The sequence below is a fragment of the Phyllostomus discolor genome, chromosome 4, assembly GCF_004126475.2.
Source record: "Phyllostomus discolor isolate MPI-MPIP mPhyDis1 chromosome 4, mPhyDis1.pri.v3, whole genome shotgun sequence".
NCBI lineage: Eukaryota > Metazoa > Chordata > Mammalia > Chiroptera > Phyllostomidae > Phyllostomus > Phyllostomus discolor.
The window spans coordinates 111806811-111826361 of NC_040906.2; the positions used below are offsets into that span (position 1 = coordinate 111806811).

Consider the following 19551-nt stretch of genomic DNA (forward strand, 5'->3'; position numbering starts at 1 on the left):
TTTCAGGATCCCCTCCACACCTGACAGGAATTTTTCTCACCCTCCCCCAGGATCAGAAAAATAGGTAAAACCATCCAGCAAAAGATTCACGAATATCCTGAGCATACCTCTTCACTAGGTATACTCTGACTAAAAACACTCTTGAAGGTTCCAGCTAATCCAGAGAATATCCAACCACAACTTTAAAATCACTAGATTAAAAACACCTTCCTGGGAAGATCTCACCAAGACTTACTCCAGTGTGACCTATGATATTTACATGGATTCTCAATGCTTTAAAAGTGGTTTTGATGAAGCTCCCTTGAGATCCTAAATACGAATCCCCAACTTGTGGGAAGTTCCCTCCTGTCCTCCTCGGAGAATTGACAGGCTCTATGACAATGCTTAGCACAGCCTCTCCTGACTACTAACAGTTAACTTACCTTCACAAAGGAACAGTGACAGCAATAAGAATTTAAGACAGCATTGGTAATGACTCTGAGTTTAGCCTCATGAGCCATCAGATATTAAGGTTCAATATCCACAAACAGACATCAAGAACAAGGTCAGTAAGTAAAGGAGTATAAGCCATTCATTTAATATGGTCTTAAAATTTTTTTAAGTATTTGAGTTTCTTTTAAGAATATATTGATCACCTAAAAGATACCCACTTATAGTTGTCTCAAATTATTTTTGAAAGAGGGTAAGGTATAAACTATTAACAAATAATAAACATAAAGCTGAAATGTTCTGACTTAACAAAGAAAGGATTCTTCATAAAACACTTTATTAGTAATAAGTGGACCAAAAGTAAGAAATGGAACAGAAACACGAAAGGAAAACTGTGTGGAGGACAGAGGCTGATAACAAATAATGACTATACCAAGGCCACTAGCAAGAGGAATAGGAGAGTATTAGCAAGAACTCCAATAGACTCTTCTATTTTCTAGGCTCCTCATTTCATCTACAGGGCTCTTAATATGCACAAGATGGAATGTTCTAAAATATTGTATAAGATACTATAAAAGTTCTTGTTAAGTAGTAAATATTTCTAGGAGACACACTCTACTATGTGACTCTAGGTATTCCCGTTACACTGTTTCAGTTACTTCTGATTATAAAACTCAAACCGCAGTTTTCATAGAACGTAACTGAATTTTTCTCTAAGCCATCAGTCTCAAATTTAGATGTCAAGCTTCCAAGGGAAATCAATGATTTTATGGATAGAGACCAATGGATTTATCAAAGATAAAATATCACTCAGTGATGATTCCCTTCTAACTAACATTAGGTATAATGTAGAGTAATCAGAGCTCACTTTAACATTTATAACCCTGGAAATTAAGGATTTGAGTAACAAAAAATAACTACATATAGATACAAGTTTTACATTAATTAAATACATACATATTTTATTTAGTTTTAGTTCTAGGGTAACTATGAAACAGTACCAGTAAGTACTGTTTCCTTTAATTTGGGGCATCAAATTGCTCATCTTAAATAAGGTATATCTGTCAGGCTACCTACAGGTCCTGGATGTCAATAGTTTGAAACTAAGAGGTATCTGTGTTCATTAGCAAGTCCAAAGGGTCGTCTGTCTATACAAGCAGAAGCCTATCTGCCAATTAGTAATCAATGCTGAGGAGAAGGTAAGGGCAACAAAAATTGGGCCTAAGAAATATTCTTGAGATCTTGAAAATTGATTGACTGTGTACAGTCTAGTCTGGGGAGCCTTCTAACCCACTAATTCTAAGATGGCTCCTGAAGAAAAGGTGATTTTCAAAAAATAAAAAGTTATTGCAAAGGTGAAATTCTAATAGATGTTGAAATCAAGGATTGCTAGTATTTATTGCTATGCTTTGTAATTTTTTATAGGCTACAAAAATAACAATGTTTCCACAGGTTAACTTGAATCTTCAAAAAGTATTACAGACTTACCGAAAATATTGGCACCTCGCTGCTAAAATTACCCGGTGGGCGGGAAAACGTTTCTTTTCCACAACAAATGTGACATCACCATATTCTTCCCCAATCAACAAGGCACCAATATGTTCAGACAAAATGTGCACATGATCAATTTCCCCCACTGCAGTGAAGGGGCGAAGAGGGTGGCTGTTACTCATCTTGTAGAATAGATAATAGTTGCTGATCTAGTTTAAAGAAGAGATGAGAGTTAGTGGTGGGAGGGGAGTACACATAGAAAATCACATACCATAAACACAGCTAAGTAAAATTTAAAACTACTTTAAAACACTCATATAAGAGAAATGTCATCATTACTGGTATCTTTATTAACCCATTTATTCTGGGAAGCAATTCAGCCTGTTTCCATTACATTAACTCCACTACCTTCACTGCCTTATCACACTAGGAAAGCAAATATAAAGTCCAGGGTCCTCAAACACTAGCAGTATTTAGAGTTCTCACAATCTAGAACACGGCACCCAAATACAGGTTCCTTATTTCTCAGTACCTTGGGAAAATGAAAGTCAACTACCAGAAGAACTCCTCTTTTAGCACAGATTTAATAAGGTAGGGTATAACTAACTATACCTAGGAGAAAAGGCATTTGGGCACAGATCTAGACCTAAATCACAAAGAGAATAAACTAAATCATCACATTTCAAATACTTCCAGAGGAAAAATTTTGGTCAGAAACCATCTTAAATATTTTAGGAAAAAAAACTATAATCTTCTGTATTCACAAAAATATCTTGACATTAATGAAAATTTATACCAAGCATCCTAATCTCCCTCAAAAAAATAACCCCAAATATTTTTCTCAAGACTGTAACTTCTAGTCCACATGTTCGGCTCTACTGATCATGTTACCTGTGTCTACAAGGACATCATTACACTTAATCTCATTTATAGGCACTTTCTTGCTTTTGTATGCAATGTCCTTCAACAAACATTAACTGAAAATCTAAAAGCTAAAACTTAAAAACTTTACATGTTAGAAAAGGAAATTATATGCATCTAAACCTAACAATGTTTATATTCTTAAATCTCTAATGTACTTGCATATACTGTTTTTTCCAGTATAAGCAACCTATTAAGTGGATGAGAGCCTTCACTAGCATTCAGGTACCCAAGGTGATGTGGCCTACAGCTCAGAGGTGAGCCAGCTACCCTCTACTACACCAGAGACTAGGGGAATTGAGCCAGATATGATCTCTCCACTAGTCCTACACACCTTCTAGAACTCTCCACTTGGACCAGGAAGGATTAAAGGTTAAATCACTCCTAATCTTGAAACTTTCACATCCAGATCCATTACTAGCAAAGAGTATGAAAGATGGTCTTTATCCCCATAGACTGCAGTGGAAGATCCTCCTGGTCCAGGTTTGCCAGTTACCTGCTACTCCATGACCACCACCAACAGAGGGATCAACAGCAAGGACTGTGATGCAGAGGAACATGGAGGATGGCGTAAGCAAACAGACACCACCACAGGTAAGTGAACAAGCTCCTGGTCCCCCTATGTTAGGAGCATCAAAGTACCAGCAGCACATTACCCTCATTGCCAAGGCAAATACCTTTCCCTCAACAGCAACCTCCATTGGAAAGCCCTAAAAACGGAATCATTTTGTCACCTGTGTGTGAAGTGTGTGAACGACAGCTTAAGAGGATCAACTTAAGGAGTGTCAGCAAATCATGTGTAAATCAATCATTTAATGTATGATACCACAGTCTAACACAGGAGTTGGCAAACTTTCTGCAAAGGATTCAGATAGTAATTATTTTTGGGCTTTATAAGCTGTATAGTCTATTTTACAATACTATTCAACTAAAAGCAGCCACAAACAGCAATTAAATAAATGAACATGGCTATGTCCCAATGAAACTATTTACAGGAAAAGGGTGGACTTAACATTCAAGCCATAGTTTGCCAACCCCTGCTCTAACATATGATCAAGGTTTGACTATGACCTAGACAAAGGTTCTAACTGTTTTGATTTTTTGTTTTGATTTCTGGCTAGGTTATCCAACCAATGTTCAAAACAACATAGTTATTTCCTATATCAATCATGAAATTCTGAAAGCAACTCATACCTGATTTCAAGATTCCATTCCTCTTCAACATAAATTTTGCCATCACCATCTAATGTTTCAGTGATGGTGCATGACTCTGAATTAAATTGGTGCTTTCCTGGCTGAAAAGATGCAATGCATACACAGGCATACCTCAGTTTCAGACCACGGCACTAAAGTGAGTATAGCAATAAAATAAATTGTAATGTTTCCTGGTGGAGGTTCTTGCCTTCAATTTGTAAAAAACGCAACATCTGTGAAGCGCAATAAAGAGAAGTGTAATAAAATGAAGTATGCCTGTTCCCAGTGAATATATTCTCTGTTATAACACCCTCTTATGAGTGAGATTCAATAATTAACTAGATGATTCTTTTTTTCAACTGATAGTCAATTTATTTAAAAGGTTGATATAAGCCATCTACGATATTGACTTCAACCTCGACTCCTGGCTCAATAGCAATGGATATAATCTGCTTAATAATCTCAGAAGGGCTGTGCAAGTCAATGAGGCTATTGTGAATCCTCATCTAAAACAGATCCCAAGTCTTAGAACCCTCCATACAGGGAGTTTTTCTTGTAGTGATTCTCAGAGTGTTGGTAGGCATCTGAACTGGTCCTTTCACTTTGCAATCCTTTTTCTTTGCCCCTCTGATCAAGTCAGCACACACCTTCTCCAAAGACTTTACACTGCAGCTAGTTAGAATAATTATAATTTGGTGAATCACCACCTCTGGTGCCATGGGTGTTTTTCCGGTATCTTTAAAAGCCATTGCAGCAGCACGGCTTCCTGACCAACTTGTTCTTTGGCGAGAGTGAACAGAGGTGGGTCAAAAGCAGGAGCAGGTGAGACAGCACTTAGCTGTAGCTGCAACTGTGTCTTCCTCCAAAAGCGACTAAATGACTCTTGATAAGTAATAACTGGTTTTTGGTTAACTAGCTCAAAAGTAAATTTATAATTTTTCAACTAATATACAATAAACATTAATACTACATATGTAAATATCATCCTAGTAGGTTCTCTAGATCTGTACCTCTTAGTCATACAATTTCATTTACGAGATGTATATTTTAATTATGCTTTTCCAACTAGAGACATAAAGCTAATATTGTCAGGTGTAAAAAATATCCACTTATTTGTGAATAAACACAAATTTTATTGGTATATAGAAAAAAATTTAATTGTTCAAGTATAGTTGTCTCCACTTTCACTCCACCTTGACCCCCACCCCACCCATCCCCACCTCCCACCCTCGAACCTATCTTTGGCTTTGTCCATGTGTCCTTCATACATGTTCTTTGATGGACTTTCCCCTATTTTCCCCCATTATCCCTTCCCTGCTTCCTCTCTGGTTACTGTCAGTTTGTTCTTTATTTCAGTGTTTCTGGTTATATTTTGCTTGCTTATGTGTTTTGTTGATTAGGTTCCACTTATAGGTGAGATCATATGGTATTTGTCTTTCATCACCTGGCTTATTTCACTTAGTACAATGCTCTCCAGTATTGGAATTCCAGCAATTCCAGTATGGAATTTCCTCAGAAAACTAAAAATGCAACTGTCTTTTGACCCAACAATTCCACTGCTGGGATTATACCCTCAAAATCCTGAAACACCAATTCAAAAGAACATATGCACCCCAATGTTCATAGTGGCACAATTTACAATAGCCAAGTACTGGAAGCAACCTAGGTGCCCATAAGTAAATGAGTGGATAAAAAAACTATGGTACATTTACACAGTGGAATACTACGCAGCAAAAAGAAAGGAGAAGCTCTTAACCTTCGTGACAGAAAAAATTTTAATTAGACCGATGATTCTCAATGAGTTTGCCACATGTTGGTATCACATGGGCAGCTTAAAAAGGAAAAAGGAAAAAGGAAAAAGAAAAAAAGATGCTTGAGCCCCACCTATCAGAGATTCTTGTTTAATTGGTCTGGAATGTGTAATCACTATTATGAAGTGATTCTAATGAGCTGCTGATTTAGACTCTGTTGTAAGTTCCCAGCCCTTACTGAGATGCACAAATATACAAATAAACACCAGCCAAGAAAATTCATATAATTCCATTTTAAGTCTTATTGCAAAGAGGCAAACAGTGCTAACAAAGTTACCAATGCCACAGCTTGTATGTAGAAAACATTTTCACCCTATGCTGTAGCTTACCTACAAAGTCACAGTTTGGGTCCACTGCTTGCTTTTTAAAAAGCATGTTTTAGAAACCACATACCAATAAACTTAATTTTTTAAACAATCAATTTTAACTTGATGGATATAACTGAAAAAATTTAAGTTTACGGGGCAAAACTATTTATTGACTTTTTTCTTCAGTTTTGAAACTTATTATGCCCCTAATGACATATGTGATCGTCAACAAATTTTCTAACTTCCATGAGCTTGTTTCCACATCTGTAATGATTATATTAGGTTTTTCTTAAGTTATATTTTTTAACTTTGCCACTGCCTTTTAATGCCACTGTGTTGGCCTGTCAAATGAAATGAACTTCCATGACTTGAGTATATGGTTGTACTCACGACTGTTATTCATTACAGGAAAAGAATACAGAGCAAAATCAGCAAAGGTTTTGAAAAAGCAAGTGGGGCAAAGTCTGAGGAAAACCAGACACAAGGGACCTCTCCAACAGAGTTACATTGGATGTGCTTAATTCCCCCACAGAGCTATGACAGCCTGTGTTTAGAGACTCAGTACCCAGGGTGTTTAATGGGAGGCTGTTAGTGTAGGTAGCCTTTGACTGGCGTGTATCCAAATTCCAGACTACATGAAGGAAAGCAGTGTTCAACATAAACCATTCTGTTTATACAGCTTAAATGAGACACTCTCCTCAATTAATGACAGGAACTCCTAAAATCCAAGTTTCCAGATGCTAGACAAGGGACAATTTTGCAAGCAGGCTTTCTAAAAATAAAAGTTCAATCCTGCTAACATATTTTGTATAGCTCCAGAAACAACCAGAGGATCTAACAATGTTAGAAAAAGCAATGAAAACAGAGTCTAAAAACCTATCTGATACACTTATTTAATCTTAGATTTGGAGAAGAGAAAGGATACTAAAAAAATAACCTACCCCACCTGCCCAAATATATTACTGACCCCTGATCTCCAAATTTGCCAGATCCAGTTTTCTGGACAGTTTTCTTCAAAACTTTAAGGATCACATAATTCCAATGTTAACCTATTCCTGTGCACAAAGGAAAAAATAAAGTTTTCTGCTGCTTCTTATGAAGGCAATATAACCCTAACACAAAGATGTGACCATAGCCACACACCCAAAAACCAGTGTAAATGAAAAAAAATCCTATGTAAAATATTGGAAGACAGGATTAAGCAGAAGGATTCATGACAGTGGGTTAATTCCAAAAGGATGAAGAATATTAGGGAAAATAATTGTCATCAAATTAAAAAGTCAAAGAAGAAAAAAGTCAGGTAAATAACACAATAAAAGCTAAAATAGCATTTAATGTAATCATTAGGTTTATTTTTAAAAGTTTTAATTGAACAGAAATAAAAGGATTCCTCCTTTACTTAATACCTACATACACAGCCTAACTGTAACAGATATAAGCAACTAGTTAATAATATAACACTAGAAACATTCCTAGACAGTTCAGAAATAAGGATGTCTCATACAATTTTCAGGAACAAAATGCTAAGTGAAATACATCAATCAGAAGAGGCTAAGAGCAATATGATTTCACTCATATGTGGGATATAAAACTGAAACTCAAAAGAGACAGACAAAAAAAGTATGGTGGCTACCTGATGGAAAGGGGTGGGGAAATGGTAGAGGGTAAAGAAGTCCAAATATATGGTGACAGATGATTTACGGTAACTATGGGTGGTGAGCACACAATGCAATATGTGGATCATGTATCATAGTATTGTACAGTTGAAACCTATATGACCCTATTAACCTATGTCACCCCAATAAATTTAATTAAAAAACACAATGCAATTAAGAAAACCAAGTTAAAACTAAATTGGTGACGAAACAGAGACAAAATAATCATTATTGCTAATAATCTGATTGCCCACATGAAATACCCATGAAAATCAACTGAAAAGATATGAGAGAAAACAAGGAAGGTTCACTAATGAGACCACATAAAATTATTACATGAAAATATATAAAATCCTTCCATGTCAAAACAACCATCTAGAAAATGAGAAAAAAGCTGCAATTTATAATTGGAAAACACATGCAATCCACAGAAATAAACTCACAGAATGTGTAAAGGAAATTATAAAACTCCACTGAAGAACTTAAGAAAAAAATGGACATACACTGCTTGGAGATAGAAAGATACAATGTTGTAAAGAGAGCAAACATCTCTAAAACACTATATAAAAAGCATATTTAATATTTTATGCTACTTTATATTGTGAACAAAAACAACAGTAACAGAAAACAAAATTCAACCAAACATTCTTGGTAGGAACACACAATTAAAAACTAATCATTTGCCTTGGCTGTTGTAGCTCAGTGAATTGAGTGCGGCCCGCGAACCAGAGGGCCACTGGTTGATTCCCAATCAGGGCACATGCCTGGGTTGCAGGCCAGGCCCCTACCAAGGGGCGCATAAGAAGCAATTACACATTGATGTTTCTCTCCCTCTCTTTCTACTTCCCTTCCCATCACTCTACACATAAATAAATAAAATCTTTTAAAAAAATAAAAGCCAATAATTTGATAAATGGGAACACATATTAGAAAACTGAGAATGAGAAGTGAGAATTTTATATTTATCAAGAGGATTTTTTAAGCTGGCATAGTTCTAATTAATACAGGAATTAAAAGTAATCCTTATCAGAATCACAACAGAGTTTTTAAAGTAAATTGGGATAAAGGAGTTCATATGGAAGAAAAATATATGATTTGGTGTATAATCTGAAAAAAAAGTGATAAAAGAGGCCAGCTTACTAGATGAGAAAGTAAATCATAGATTAGAACAGTATAAACAATGTTATATTACAGACACACATCATTGGAACATACTAGTCCAGAAATATAGCCAGGTACACATAGGAAGTTAGTATACATATAAATGTGGCATTTCAATTCAATGAGAGAAAATGTAAATTTTTTTCCAATAAAAAGCTATGGCTAGCCATTTTGAAAAAAGCTGGACATTCAGACAACAGCACACAATTAAATACATAAGGATGTCAACTTTAGCACTTCCTATAACAGTAAAAAACTGGAAAAATATTTAAATGCCCATTTAAAGGGAACTGGGTAAACAAATATGATAAGTCTGCCCTGGCTGGCGTAGCTCAGTGGGTTGAGCGCAGGCTGTGAACCAAAGCATCGCAGGTTCGATTCCCAGTCAGGGCACATGCCTGGGTTGCAGGCCATGGCCCCCAGCAATTGCACATTGATGTTTCTTTCTCTCTCTCTTTCTCCTTCCTTCCCTCTCTAAAAATAAATAAATAAAATCTTAAAAAAAAAGCACAAATATGGTAAGTCTATCCAATGGAATATTATACAATGATTTTTTAAAAGAATGAAGTTAGATACTACTGGCATAAAAAATCATAAATATATGTAATTGTACACAAAAAGGCAAGCTATATAATAGCATTATAGTAAAATCCCATTTCTTAATAAAAAAAAGCAAACATCGAACTGTTAACACAGGTTAACCCAATGGATCAGGGATGTGGGAAAAATTTACATAATGCAATACATATTTCTGTAATGTTTAAAATTTTTATAACATGCGTATTTTTATAATAAAACTATATACAAATATTTCAATAACTTTGGCCACTAAAATTACAAAATAAATTAGTTTGTGTATGAGACAGCAAGGGATTTAATTTGCCACAACCAGCAGTATCTGATTTAGTCACTAAGGATAATAAGCAGAGGGACTATATATTATCCCCACAGATAAAAAATTAATTAACAACTTGAAAGCTGAGACAAAAAATTCATTACACTAAGACAGGCAAAAAGTAATAAATATCAGACACCTGGGTAGCATGACCTACTAGGACACTCTATCTGACACATCCCAACTAAAGATCTTCACCTTGGGGGTTTTCAGTATGAGTTTCTTCTAAACTTAAGGCAGATTTTTGTCAGATGCACAAAAAATGTTCTGAGATTTGCTCCTGTTGACAGTCCCAGAGACCAAAACTTGTGACATTCACAGGATAGGGCAAGAGTAATCTATTTAGTTAAACTATTCCTTCAAGGAGGGAGGAAGGAAAAGAGAAGGAAGGCAGGGGAAACAAGGACTTACTCTAAGAGAGGGCAGGGATCCTTCAACCCAGAAATGGTCCCATTCAGCATATCATACACAATAATTAGTCAAGGCTTCTGGGGCTTCATATTTACCAGGAATGGTGGTAGAGGACCTACACTACTTTTTGTGGTTGGCCAACTTAACATGAATTCAGATACATCAAAAAAAATTTTAAAGATTCAAACAGCTGTATGAAACCCTCAGGGTTAATGACTGTTTATTATGCAATAAGAAACCCACACCATTTTGTCCTAACCAAAATAATAAACAACGTCCATCAGTAAAGTGATAACACCATACGTAGTTCATAATGCTATAACGCTATAATTGCCTCTTAAGGAGTTTGAAAAAACCAAGTTGACCTAAATATCAATTTCTTTATTTAATGCTCACTTCCAGTAGAACTGTTTATAAACTTTTCTTTAACAAGGGTTTACTACATTTTTTAGAATCAAAGTTTATTCTCCAGAGTTTAATCAGTAAATAGACAAAGAGCAAAATTCTACCTGGTAGTGATGCCAATGAGTCCTTGAATGCTGTATAAATCTTCCCTGGGAAGCCCTCTCCATCCTGCAAATTTCCTGACTGAAAGGCTGTTACAGGAGAAAAGACCTTCTGCTCTTTAATTGCAAAATATAAATGATCTTCCTCTTGAGGAAAGAGATGGCATTTACAAGCATATGGTTCAGCAATTTCTTTTTGCTCTTGGTACCCATGTGGTGTGAAATTTTAAGTAGTATTCTTTAAAGTGTACATTATTATCACTTGGGGAGATAAATGAAGTCCTGTCTGCATCTTAAACACACTAAAAAAAAATCACATTCTACTTTCTCATGGGAAGGATACCTCACTTCTCTTGATATATACTCTACCCATGTCATCCAAAAGTTTGAATAAACAGGAATAGAATGACCATACTGGCAAGTATAACCTTGGTTCTGCTACTCTGCAAATCCAATCTAAACTCTGCAGAAGAGTAATACCACCCAGGCAGTAAAGTGCTACAGTGAAAAACATGACTGGACTCCATGGGCATTTTCTATTCAGGATTCCTGCAATGTTTTTCTCTGGGAAAGAGTAAATGATTTCCAACACCCAATCCAGCTCCAAAATCTTGTCAATCTATGATTTTATAGATATGCTTAGCTTGGAACACTAATGAATTACATCATAACAAAAATATTTGACAAGATTATTTTACTGCGATTGTATCTAACTCCATTTAGGAATTACCACATTGATTCTCCAATTCTCTGCCAAGGGACAAACTAGTTTCTGTATTTGTATATAATTCATTTGATAAAAGATTTATTGAGCTCCTTCTACAATACAGGCCCAGTGCCACATGACAGAAACACAAAAATTAATAAAAGATAAAGTTACTACCTTTGAAGAACTCACTGTCTACTAAGGAAGGTAAGACAAGATGACAAATAATGTGAATTCTACAACTAGCAGACCATGATTTTATGACTTTTCGAAAGTCAAATATAGTTATCTACCATAAATACTATGCCAAAATAACTATGGCTATGCCAAATTATTAAATGAGTAGGAGCTCAAAAAATTATGTTATACTCTTGTATCAGAATAAGAGTAAATATTCAAATAATTGCCTATGTAAATAACTTGCTCTCCAAAATGAGGTACTCATATTCCAGAGAGAGTGCAATACAAACCATAGAAATTTATAAGGAAAACCTTAACACTTCCACTGATATGTATTTTTAACCCAGAAAAAGGACGAAAAAAATAAGCTTTAGTAATATGTGGATGTACATTGCTTCTCTCTCTTGATCGGCATGCCAAAAACTTGTCTCATAAGACAAACAGGTGTCTTGAGAGAAGAGCGGGAATTCCACAAAATTGGTAAGGCTGAAGGTAGTATCTTCATTTGCTTAAGTGAAGTATCAGGTTCACTGGTGTGCTTGCTTATGAGAATTTTCCAAATGTAATCTCATTTTAATTAAATTACTACTCACAAAAATGACAAGTAGATTAAAAAAGTTCTTGCAAGGAAACCACTGATTGAAGGTAATGTATGCCAACATAAGCAAACAAGAAAATGACTGTTATGACAACACTACTAGTAATTAGATTTTAAAGGTGACCCTCTCCTAAGTCCTAGAGATCTCCTGTAGAGTATAGTGAATACAGACAGTATTACTGTATTATGTATAATCATCAAAACTGCAAAGAAATTACAGCTTTAATTGAACCACTAATAAGCAATGATAATTATATAACATGATAGAAGTACTAATTACCACTACAATGGCAATCATAATATATAAATGTATCAAATTAACATGTTATACATCTTTAATATTTACACAATGCTACATGTTAAATATATTTCAATTAAAAAGTGAATATCCCAAACTTGAAATAATCAAGATCATTTGAAACATACACAATTATTAGCAATGAGCATTCATACAAAAGGAATTAAAACATATGCAACATATAAATGTTGGTTGAGAGTTTTAACCCAAAAATAAGCTTAAAGGAAGTTACAATCTAGTAAAAAATAAACCATTTTGCAATAGGGACACAGAAGTGCTTCTCACCTAGTAGTAAGGATAAATATTTATTGAGAATTTACTATAGGGCAGGCAAAGTCCTAAGCATTTTACATACAACATCTTATCTAATATTCAAAGAACTGGATTAGGTAGGCACTGTTTTTAATCCTAACTTACAGGTAGAAAATTGAAACACAAACAAGATTATGCAATTGTCCACCATCACAGACAACAAATAGTGGATTCAAACCAAGTTTTGTCAAGGTCCTGAATTTACAAGAGTTATATTGTAGCAACATGGAAGAAATCAGAAATGTTTCTGACTCAGACTCTTAGACCTACCAATTGGCTCCTTAGTCCAGCAGTTCTCAAACTTCTTTTAACACACCCTACTCAAACCAGGGAAAATATGTCATGGGTAACATGAATAAAGTGTCATTTTTCAAGACAATGTTTGGAGAGTATATATACATCTGCTTTTCTAATATGGGGATAAAAAGTCATTTTAACTACAATTTAAAGTCTAGTAAATGAAAAGTTCAGACCAAGAATATTGTTAATATAAATATGCATCAATATACATTAGAGTTAACTGAACAATCTACAACAAATTAAACTGACAATGATAAGGCTAAACAGTAATTTATAATAAAAATAGGACTTCAGGCCAAGATGGGGATGTAAGTAGATATACTTTGCCCTCTCACACAACCAAAAGAAGGAAAAAAACAAATTTAAAAACAAAAAACAACTAGAACTGCCAAAAAATCAAACTGTATGGAAGTCTGACAACCAAGGAGTTAAAGAAGAAACATTCATTCAAACTGGTAGAAGTGGTGAAGAGGATGTGGAGCAAGGAGGCAGCTGGAGAGCTGAGTGGGCAAGGTGGCAGCTGGTAGACCAGGATGGGCAGGGCAGCAGCTGGCCGACCAGGCAGTCCCACGTTTGCATGCAGAGGAACAACTGGGGAGCAGGACGGACTGTGCAATCCAAAGATCCAGCATGGGAAAAGAAAGCTTCAAAACCTCTGGATGTAAAAACCTGTGAGGGTTGCAAAAGCAGCAGAAACTCCCAGCCTCACAGGAGAAGTTGTTGGACAGACCTAAAGGGCCCTAGAATATACACAAACCTGTCCACCCAGATCAGCACCAGAAGGGCCCAATTTGCTTGTGGGTAGCAGAGGAAGTACAGAAAGCTGGCTGAGAGCCAAGTAACAGCATTGTTCCCTCTCTCACCCCTGCCCCATATATAGCCCCACAATGCAGTGACCTGGATTGTCTCGCTCTGGTGAATACTTAAGGCTCTGCCCCTTACAACATAACAGGTGCACTGAGACGAAGAAATATGGCCCAAATGAAAGAACAGATCAAAACTCCAAAAAAAAGAACTAAGTAACGAAGACACAGTCAACCTATCAGATGCACAGTTCAAAACACTAGTAATCAGGATGCTCACAGAAATGGTTGAGTACGGTCACAAAACAGAGGAAAAGTAAAGGCTATACAAAGTGAAATGAAGAGAAATGTACAGGGAACCAATAGTGAAGAGAAGAAAACCAGGACTCAAATCAACGATTTGGAGCAAAAAGAAGAGTAAACATTCAACCAGAGCAGAATGAAGAACAAGAATTCAAAAAAATGAGAAGAGGCTTAGGAACCACCAGACAACTGTAAATATTCCAACACCCGATGCAGAGTGGTACCAGAAGGAGAAGAGGAAGAGCAAGAAACTTAAAACTTATTTGAAAAAATAATGGAGACCTTCCCCAATCTGACAAAGGAAATAGACTTCCAGGAAGTCCAGGAAGCCCAGAGAGTCCCAAAGAAGTTGGACCCAAGGAAGCACACACCAAAGGCACATCATAATTACCTTACCCAAGGTTAAAAATAAGGAGAGAATCTTAAAAGCAGCAAGATGAAAGGAGAAGGTTACCTACAAGAAATTCCCATAAGACTATCAGCTGATTTCTCCAAAGAAATCTTGCATGCAAGAAGGGGCTGGAAAGAAGTATTCAAAGTCAGGGACCTACATCCAAGATTATTCTGTCCAGCAAAGCGATAATTTAGAATGGAAGGGCAGATAAAGTGCTTCCCAGATAAGGTCAAGTTAAAAGAGTTCATCATCACCAAGCCCTTATTATATGAAATGTGAAAGGGACTTAATCTAAGAAAAAGAAGATGACCAAAAATATGAACATTAAAATGACAACAAACTCACAACTATCAACAACTGAACCTAAAAACAAAAAACAAAAACAAAGCAAACAACTAGAACAGGAACAGAATCACAGAAATAGAGATCACATGGAGGGTTATCAATGTGGAGGTGGAGAATGGGGGAAAAGGTACAGGGAGTAAGAAGCATAAATGGTTGATACAAAATAGACACAGGGAGGTTAAGGATAGTGTAGGAAATGGAGAAGCCAAATAACATACGTACAACCCATGGACATGAACTAAGGGGGGACTGCTGGTTGGCTGGGGTGTGCAGGGCAGAGGGGAACAAGGGGAAAATGGAACAACTGTAATAGCATAATAAATAAAATAGACTTTAAAAAATAAACAGTAATCCTTAAAAAATTTTAAAAACTGAAAAGTACAACCAACTCAGCATGATATGCACAAAACTGAAAAGCACAACCAACACTGATGATATGCATCTTACCAAAAATGTAAAATAATTCTACCTCATGCACATTCACATGTGGAACTGGAACTTTGCAATATTGCAACTGATTGCACAGTAGCCAAACTTCTCAGTAGAACATTAAATCAGAATCCTTTATAAACTCTAGTATTATGCTAATGTGAATTTATGAATGCTACATTTTGCATAATGTTAATGCTTTACTTGATTGGTTATTAGTAAGTTGCTAAAGGATATATAAAGGATATGAGATCACCTGACATTTCACAATATTTTTTTTATCAGGGCCCGCCAGTGGCCTTAGGTCATCTTTTGAAACGTGTTCTCCTAGACTAGGCAATGCCCGTGGCTCAGTTTGACAATAATATCTAATTCTGTAGTAGTTGGGAGAAGCTACTCTATATTAAACCACAAAATATCAAAGATGTCCAAGGAAAAACAGCCCAATATATAATTTGCATCACTATTTTTATTTTCTGTTAAATTCAGGCCTTCTTCAGTTTCCCTAAATCCAATCTCTAATTAAAACAATTTTCCCAAAATAACTGCAAATCTTAAGATGGGATGACTTTTGGAAATAATGAGTCACAGACTACAACTCTAAGAAGTGGCTATCACTTAACAGATCTCAGAGTTTATAACTATCCTTTTACAGGCTCTCAGCATTTTTGGTCCCAAGCCACTGAAAACTGCATGACTGTATACTGAAAACAGAAAAAAAATGCACCTAGAGCCATAAAACAATGAAAAAGTCATGATAAGAACAGAAGTTCTTAGTTGTAATGACACTTGAAAACACAGGACAAGCCATTTATGTTTAATTTCTTCAGTGGCAACTTATGAGTCTGCAATAGTCTTGCCTAGATTTAAACTATATTATATTTTCCTAATTAATAAAGGTTATTATAACGTGAACTCCCATTAAGGCAGTGGAATCATCAATGGCACAAATTTAATTTCTATGTAGCAAAGCTACTGTGAACATTTGCATTATTGTCTCTATAACGAAACTGGCTTTTCATTTGTAGATGTTATAAAAATGTTCTACTGAGCATACTTTTATGCAGTTTGTTAAACTCCTATATCTTGGCTATTTCTACAAAATAGTGAAATTTTTAAAAAACAATCAACTCTGAAAAATTAGTCCACCTAAAATCTTGATTTATATTTGTTGCCATTCTAGAACATAATCTAAAGGAAATGTTTACAAATTATTCACTAGTCTTTCTTTTGTTCCTTTTTTTCTCCTTTATAATTTCTTTCCTTTAGTTTTATGAGCATTGTCTCTTTAAAAAGATTTTATTTATTTAATTTTTTTAGAAAGGGCAAGTGAGGGAGAAAGGAAGGGAGAGAAACATTAATGTAAGAAACATTGATTGGTTGGTTGCCTCTTGAACACTCCCCAACCAGGGACCAAAGCCACAACACAGGCATGTGCCCTGACCAGGAATCAAGCCAGCAACTTTTCACTTTGCGGGATGACACCCAACCAACTGAGCCCCACCTGCCATGGGGAGCATTGTGTTTATTCCTCCAACATACTATTCTCTACTCCTATGGGAAAATTAATCATCCTCACGTAGTCTCGGAGTTACTGTCCAAAACCACAGCCACTGATCCAAATCTGTAGGTAAAGCGAAGACTACAGCCAAATAGAAAGTGTGTACTTAAGAACAAGCAAATGAAAGAAAACGGTGGCCTTAAATGACACACTAAACCAACAGGATTTAACTGATATCTCCAAAGCACTTAACCCCAAAGCAGTAGAACATACATTCTTGTTAAGTGCACATGGAAATTTTGTTAGGCTAAAATACAAGTCTCAATAAATTTAAGGAGACTGAAGTCTTATTAAGCATCTTCTTTGATCATAATGCTATGAAACTAGAAATCAATCACACACAAAAAAACCTGAAAAAAGCACACAAAGACATGGAAACTAAATAACATGTTACCAAATAATAAGTGGGTTAATAATAAGATCAAGGGAGGAATCAAAAGACACCTTGAAACAAATGAAAATGAAAACACAATGACCCAAAACCTATGGAAAATAGTGAAAGCAGTCCTAAGGGTGAAATTCATACAATTACAGGTCTACTGCAGGAAACAAGAAAAATCTCAAATAAACAATCTAACTTTACATTTAAAGGAACTAGAAAGACTAAAATGAGTAGAAGAAAGAAAATAATAAAGATTAGAGCAGAAATAAAAGAAATACAGTCTACAAAAAATACAAAAGATCAATGAAACCAAGAGTTGGTTCTCTGAAAAGATAAAACAAGAGATTCACAAATCTTTAACCAGACTACCAAGAAAAAAAAGAGGACACAAATAAATAAAATCAGAAATAAAAGAGAAGAAGTAACAACTGACAACACAGAAATACAAAGGATTGTAAGAAAATATTATGAACATCTGCCAGAAATGGATAAATTCCTAGAAACATACAATCTTTCAAAATTGAATCAGGAGGAAACAGAAAACTTGAATAGACTTATTACAATTAATGAAATTGAAGCAGTAATAAAAAAAAACTCCTAACAAATGCAAGTCCTGGACAGAATGGCTTCACAGATAAATTTTACTGAAAATTTCAAGAACTAACACCTAGTCTTAAAGTATTCGAAAAAATTCAAGAAGAGAGAAGACTCCCATGCTCATTTTATGAAGCCAGCATTATCCTAATCCCAAATGCAGGTAAAGACACTACGAAGAAAGAAAATTATAGGCCAATATCCCTAATGAACAGAGATGCTAAAATTCTCAAAAAATATTAGCAAACTGGGTCAGCAACATATTAAAAAGAGCATACACCATGATCAAGTGAGATTTTTTCCAGAGATGCAAAGTTGTTACCATATCCACAAATCAACAAACATGACATACCACATAAAAAAATGAAGGGTACAAATCACATGATCATATCAACAGATTCAGAAAAAGCATTTGATAGAATCCAGCACCCTTTATGATTAAAACTCTTAGCAAAGTAGGATAGATGGAACATAACTTCAACATAACAAAAGCCATATATGATAAACCTACAGCCAACATCATACTCAATGGGCGGACACTAAAAGCATTTCCCTTAAGATCAAGAACAAGACAAGGCGGGCTGCAAACCAAAGTGTCGCAGGTTCGATTCCCAGACAGGGTACATGCCTGGGTTGCAGGCCATAACCCCCAGCAACCACACATTGATGTTTCTCTCTCTCTCTATCTCCCTCCCTTCCCTCTCTAAAAATAAATAAATAAAAATCTTAAAAAAAAAGAACAAGACAAGGATGCCAGCTTTCACTACCTTATACAACATAGTACTGGAAGTCCTAGCCACAGCAATCAGACAAGAAGAAGAAATAAAAGACATTCAAATTAGAAAGGATGAAGTAAAACTGTCATTATCTGCAGATGAAATGATACTGTGTATGGAGAACCCTACATATTCCACCAAAAAAACTACTAGAACTCTGTAAAGTAGCACCATACAAAATAAGTATCCAGAAATCTGTTGCATTTCTGTACACCAATAATGAACTATCAGAAAAGGAAATTAAGAAAATGATCCCACTTACAATTGCATCAAAAAAATAAACAATAAAATAAAATACCTGGGAATAAATTTAGCCAAGGATATAAAAGACCTGTACCCAAAAAACTGTAAGACACTGAAGAAAGAAACTGAAGAAGATACAAATAAATCAAAGGATACGAAGAATGTCCAGAAAAAGTCCAGCTATTGTTAATATAACAAGAACAGTTTGTGTGACATTGATGTAACCTGGCAACCAAGGAGAGCGGACTGGAATGCACATGCAAGAACAATGACAACTTCATTGTCCTAGTCAGTGGCGATGGTAGATGCCATTGAGTGAGAGTAATGCGTGGCTGTTGCATTCAAAATGACTGAGTAAGTAGAGCTATGAATCTGCATCAAATTTTGCATTAAGCTTGAACATTGCTCTACAGAAACTACTCAATTAATTCAGAAGGCTTTCTTGAATGATGAAAGGAGTTCAGTGTAAATAAAAGTGTGGCACAAATGCTTCAAAGATGGTCAAGAATTTGTTGAAAGTGATCCCTACTTTTTCAGAGGTGATT

The 19551-nt window shown here is 35.5% G+C and overlaps 1 protein-coding gene and 1 pseudogene across 2 annotated transcripts in view; both read right to left on the bottom strand.

Moving 5' to 3' along the window:
- BTBD9 (BTB domain containing 9) overlaps window positions 1-19551 on the bottom strand; it is a 458630-nt gene that overhangs the window by 393923 nt on the left and 45156 nt on the right. For both annotated transcript variants that reach the window (XM_028509172.2, XM_036024064.1), the window contains exon 2: window positions 1918-2129. In XM_028509172.2, coding sequence (XP_028364973.1) covers window positions 1918-2102 — 185 coding nt within the window. In that variant the 5' untranslated portion in view covers window positions 2103-2129. The remainder of the gene's footprint in view (window positions 1-1917; window positions 2130-19551) is intronic.
- On the bottom strand, window positions 2154-5007 carry LOC118500183 (annotated as a pseudogene).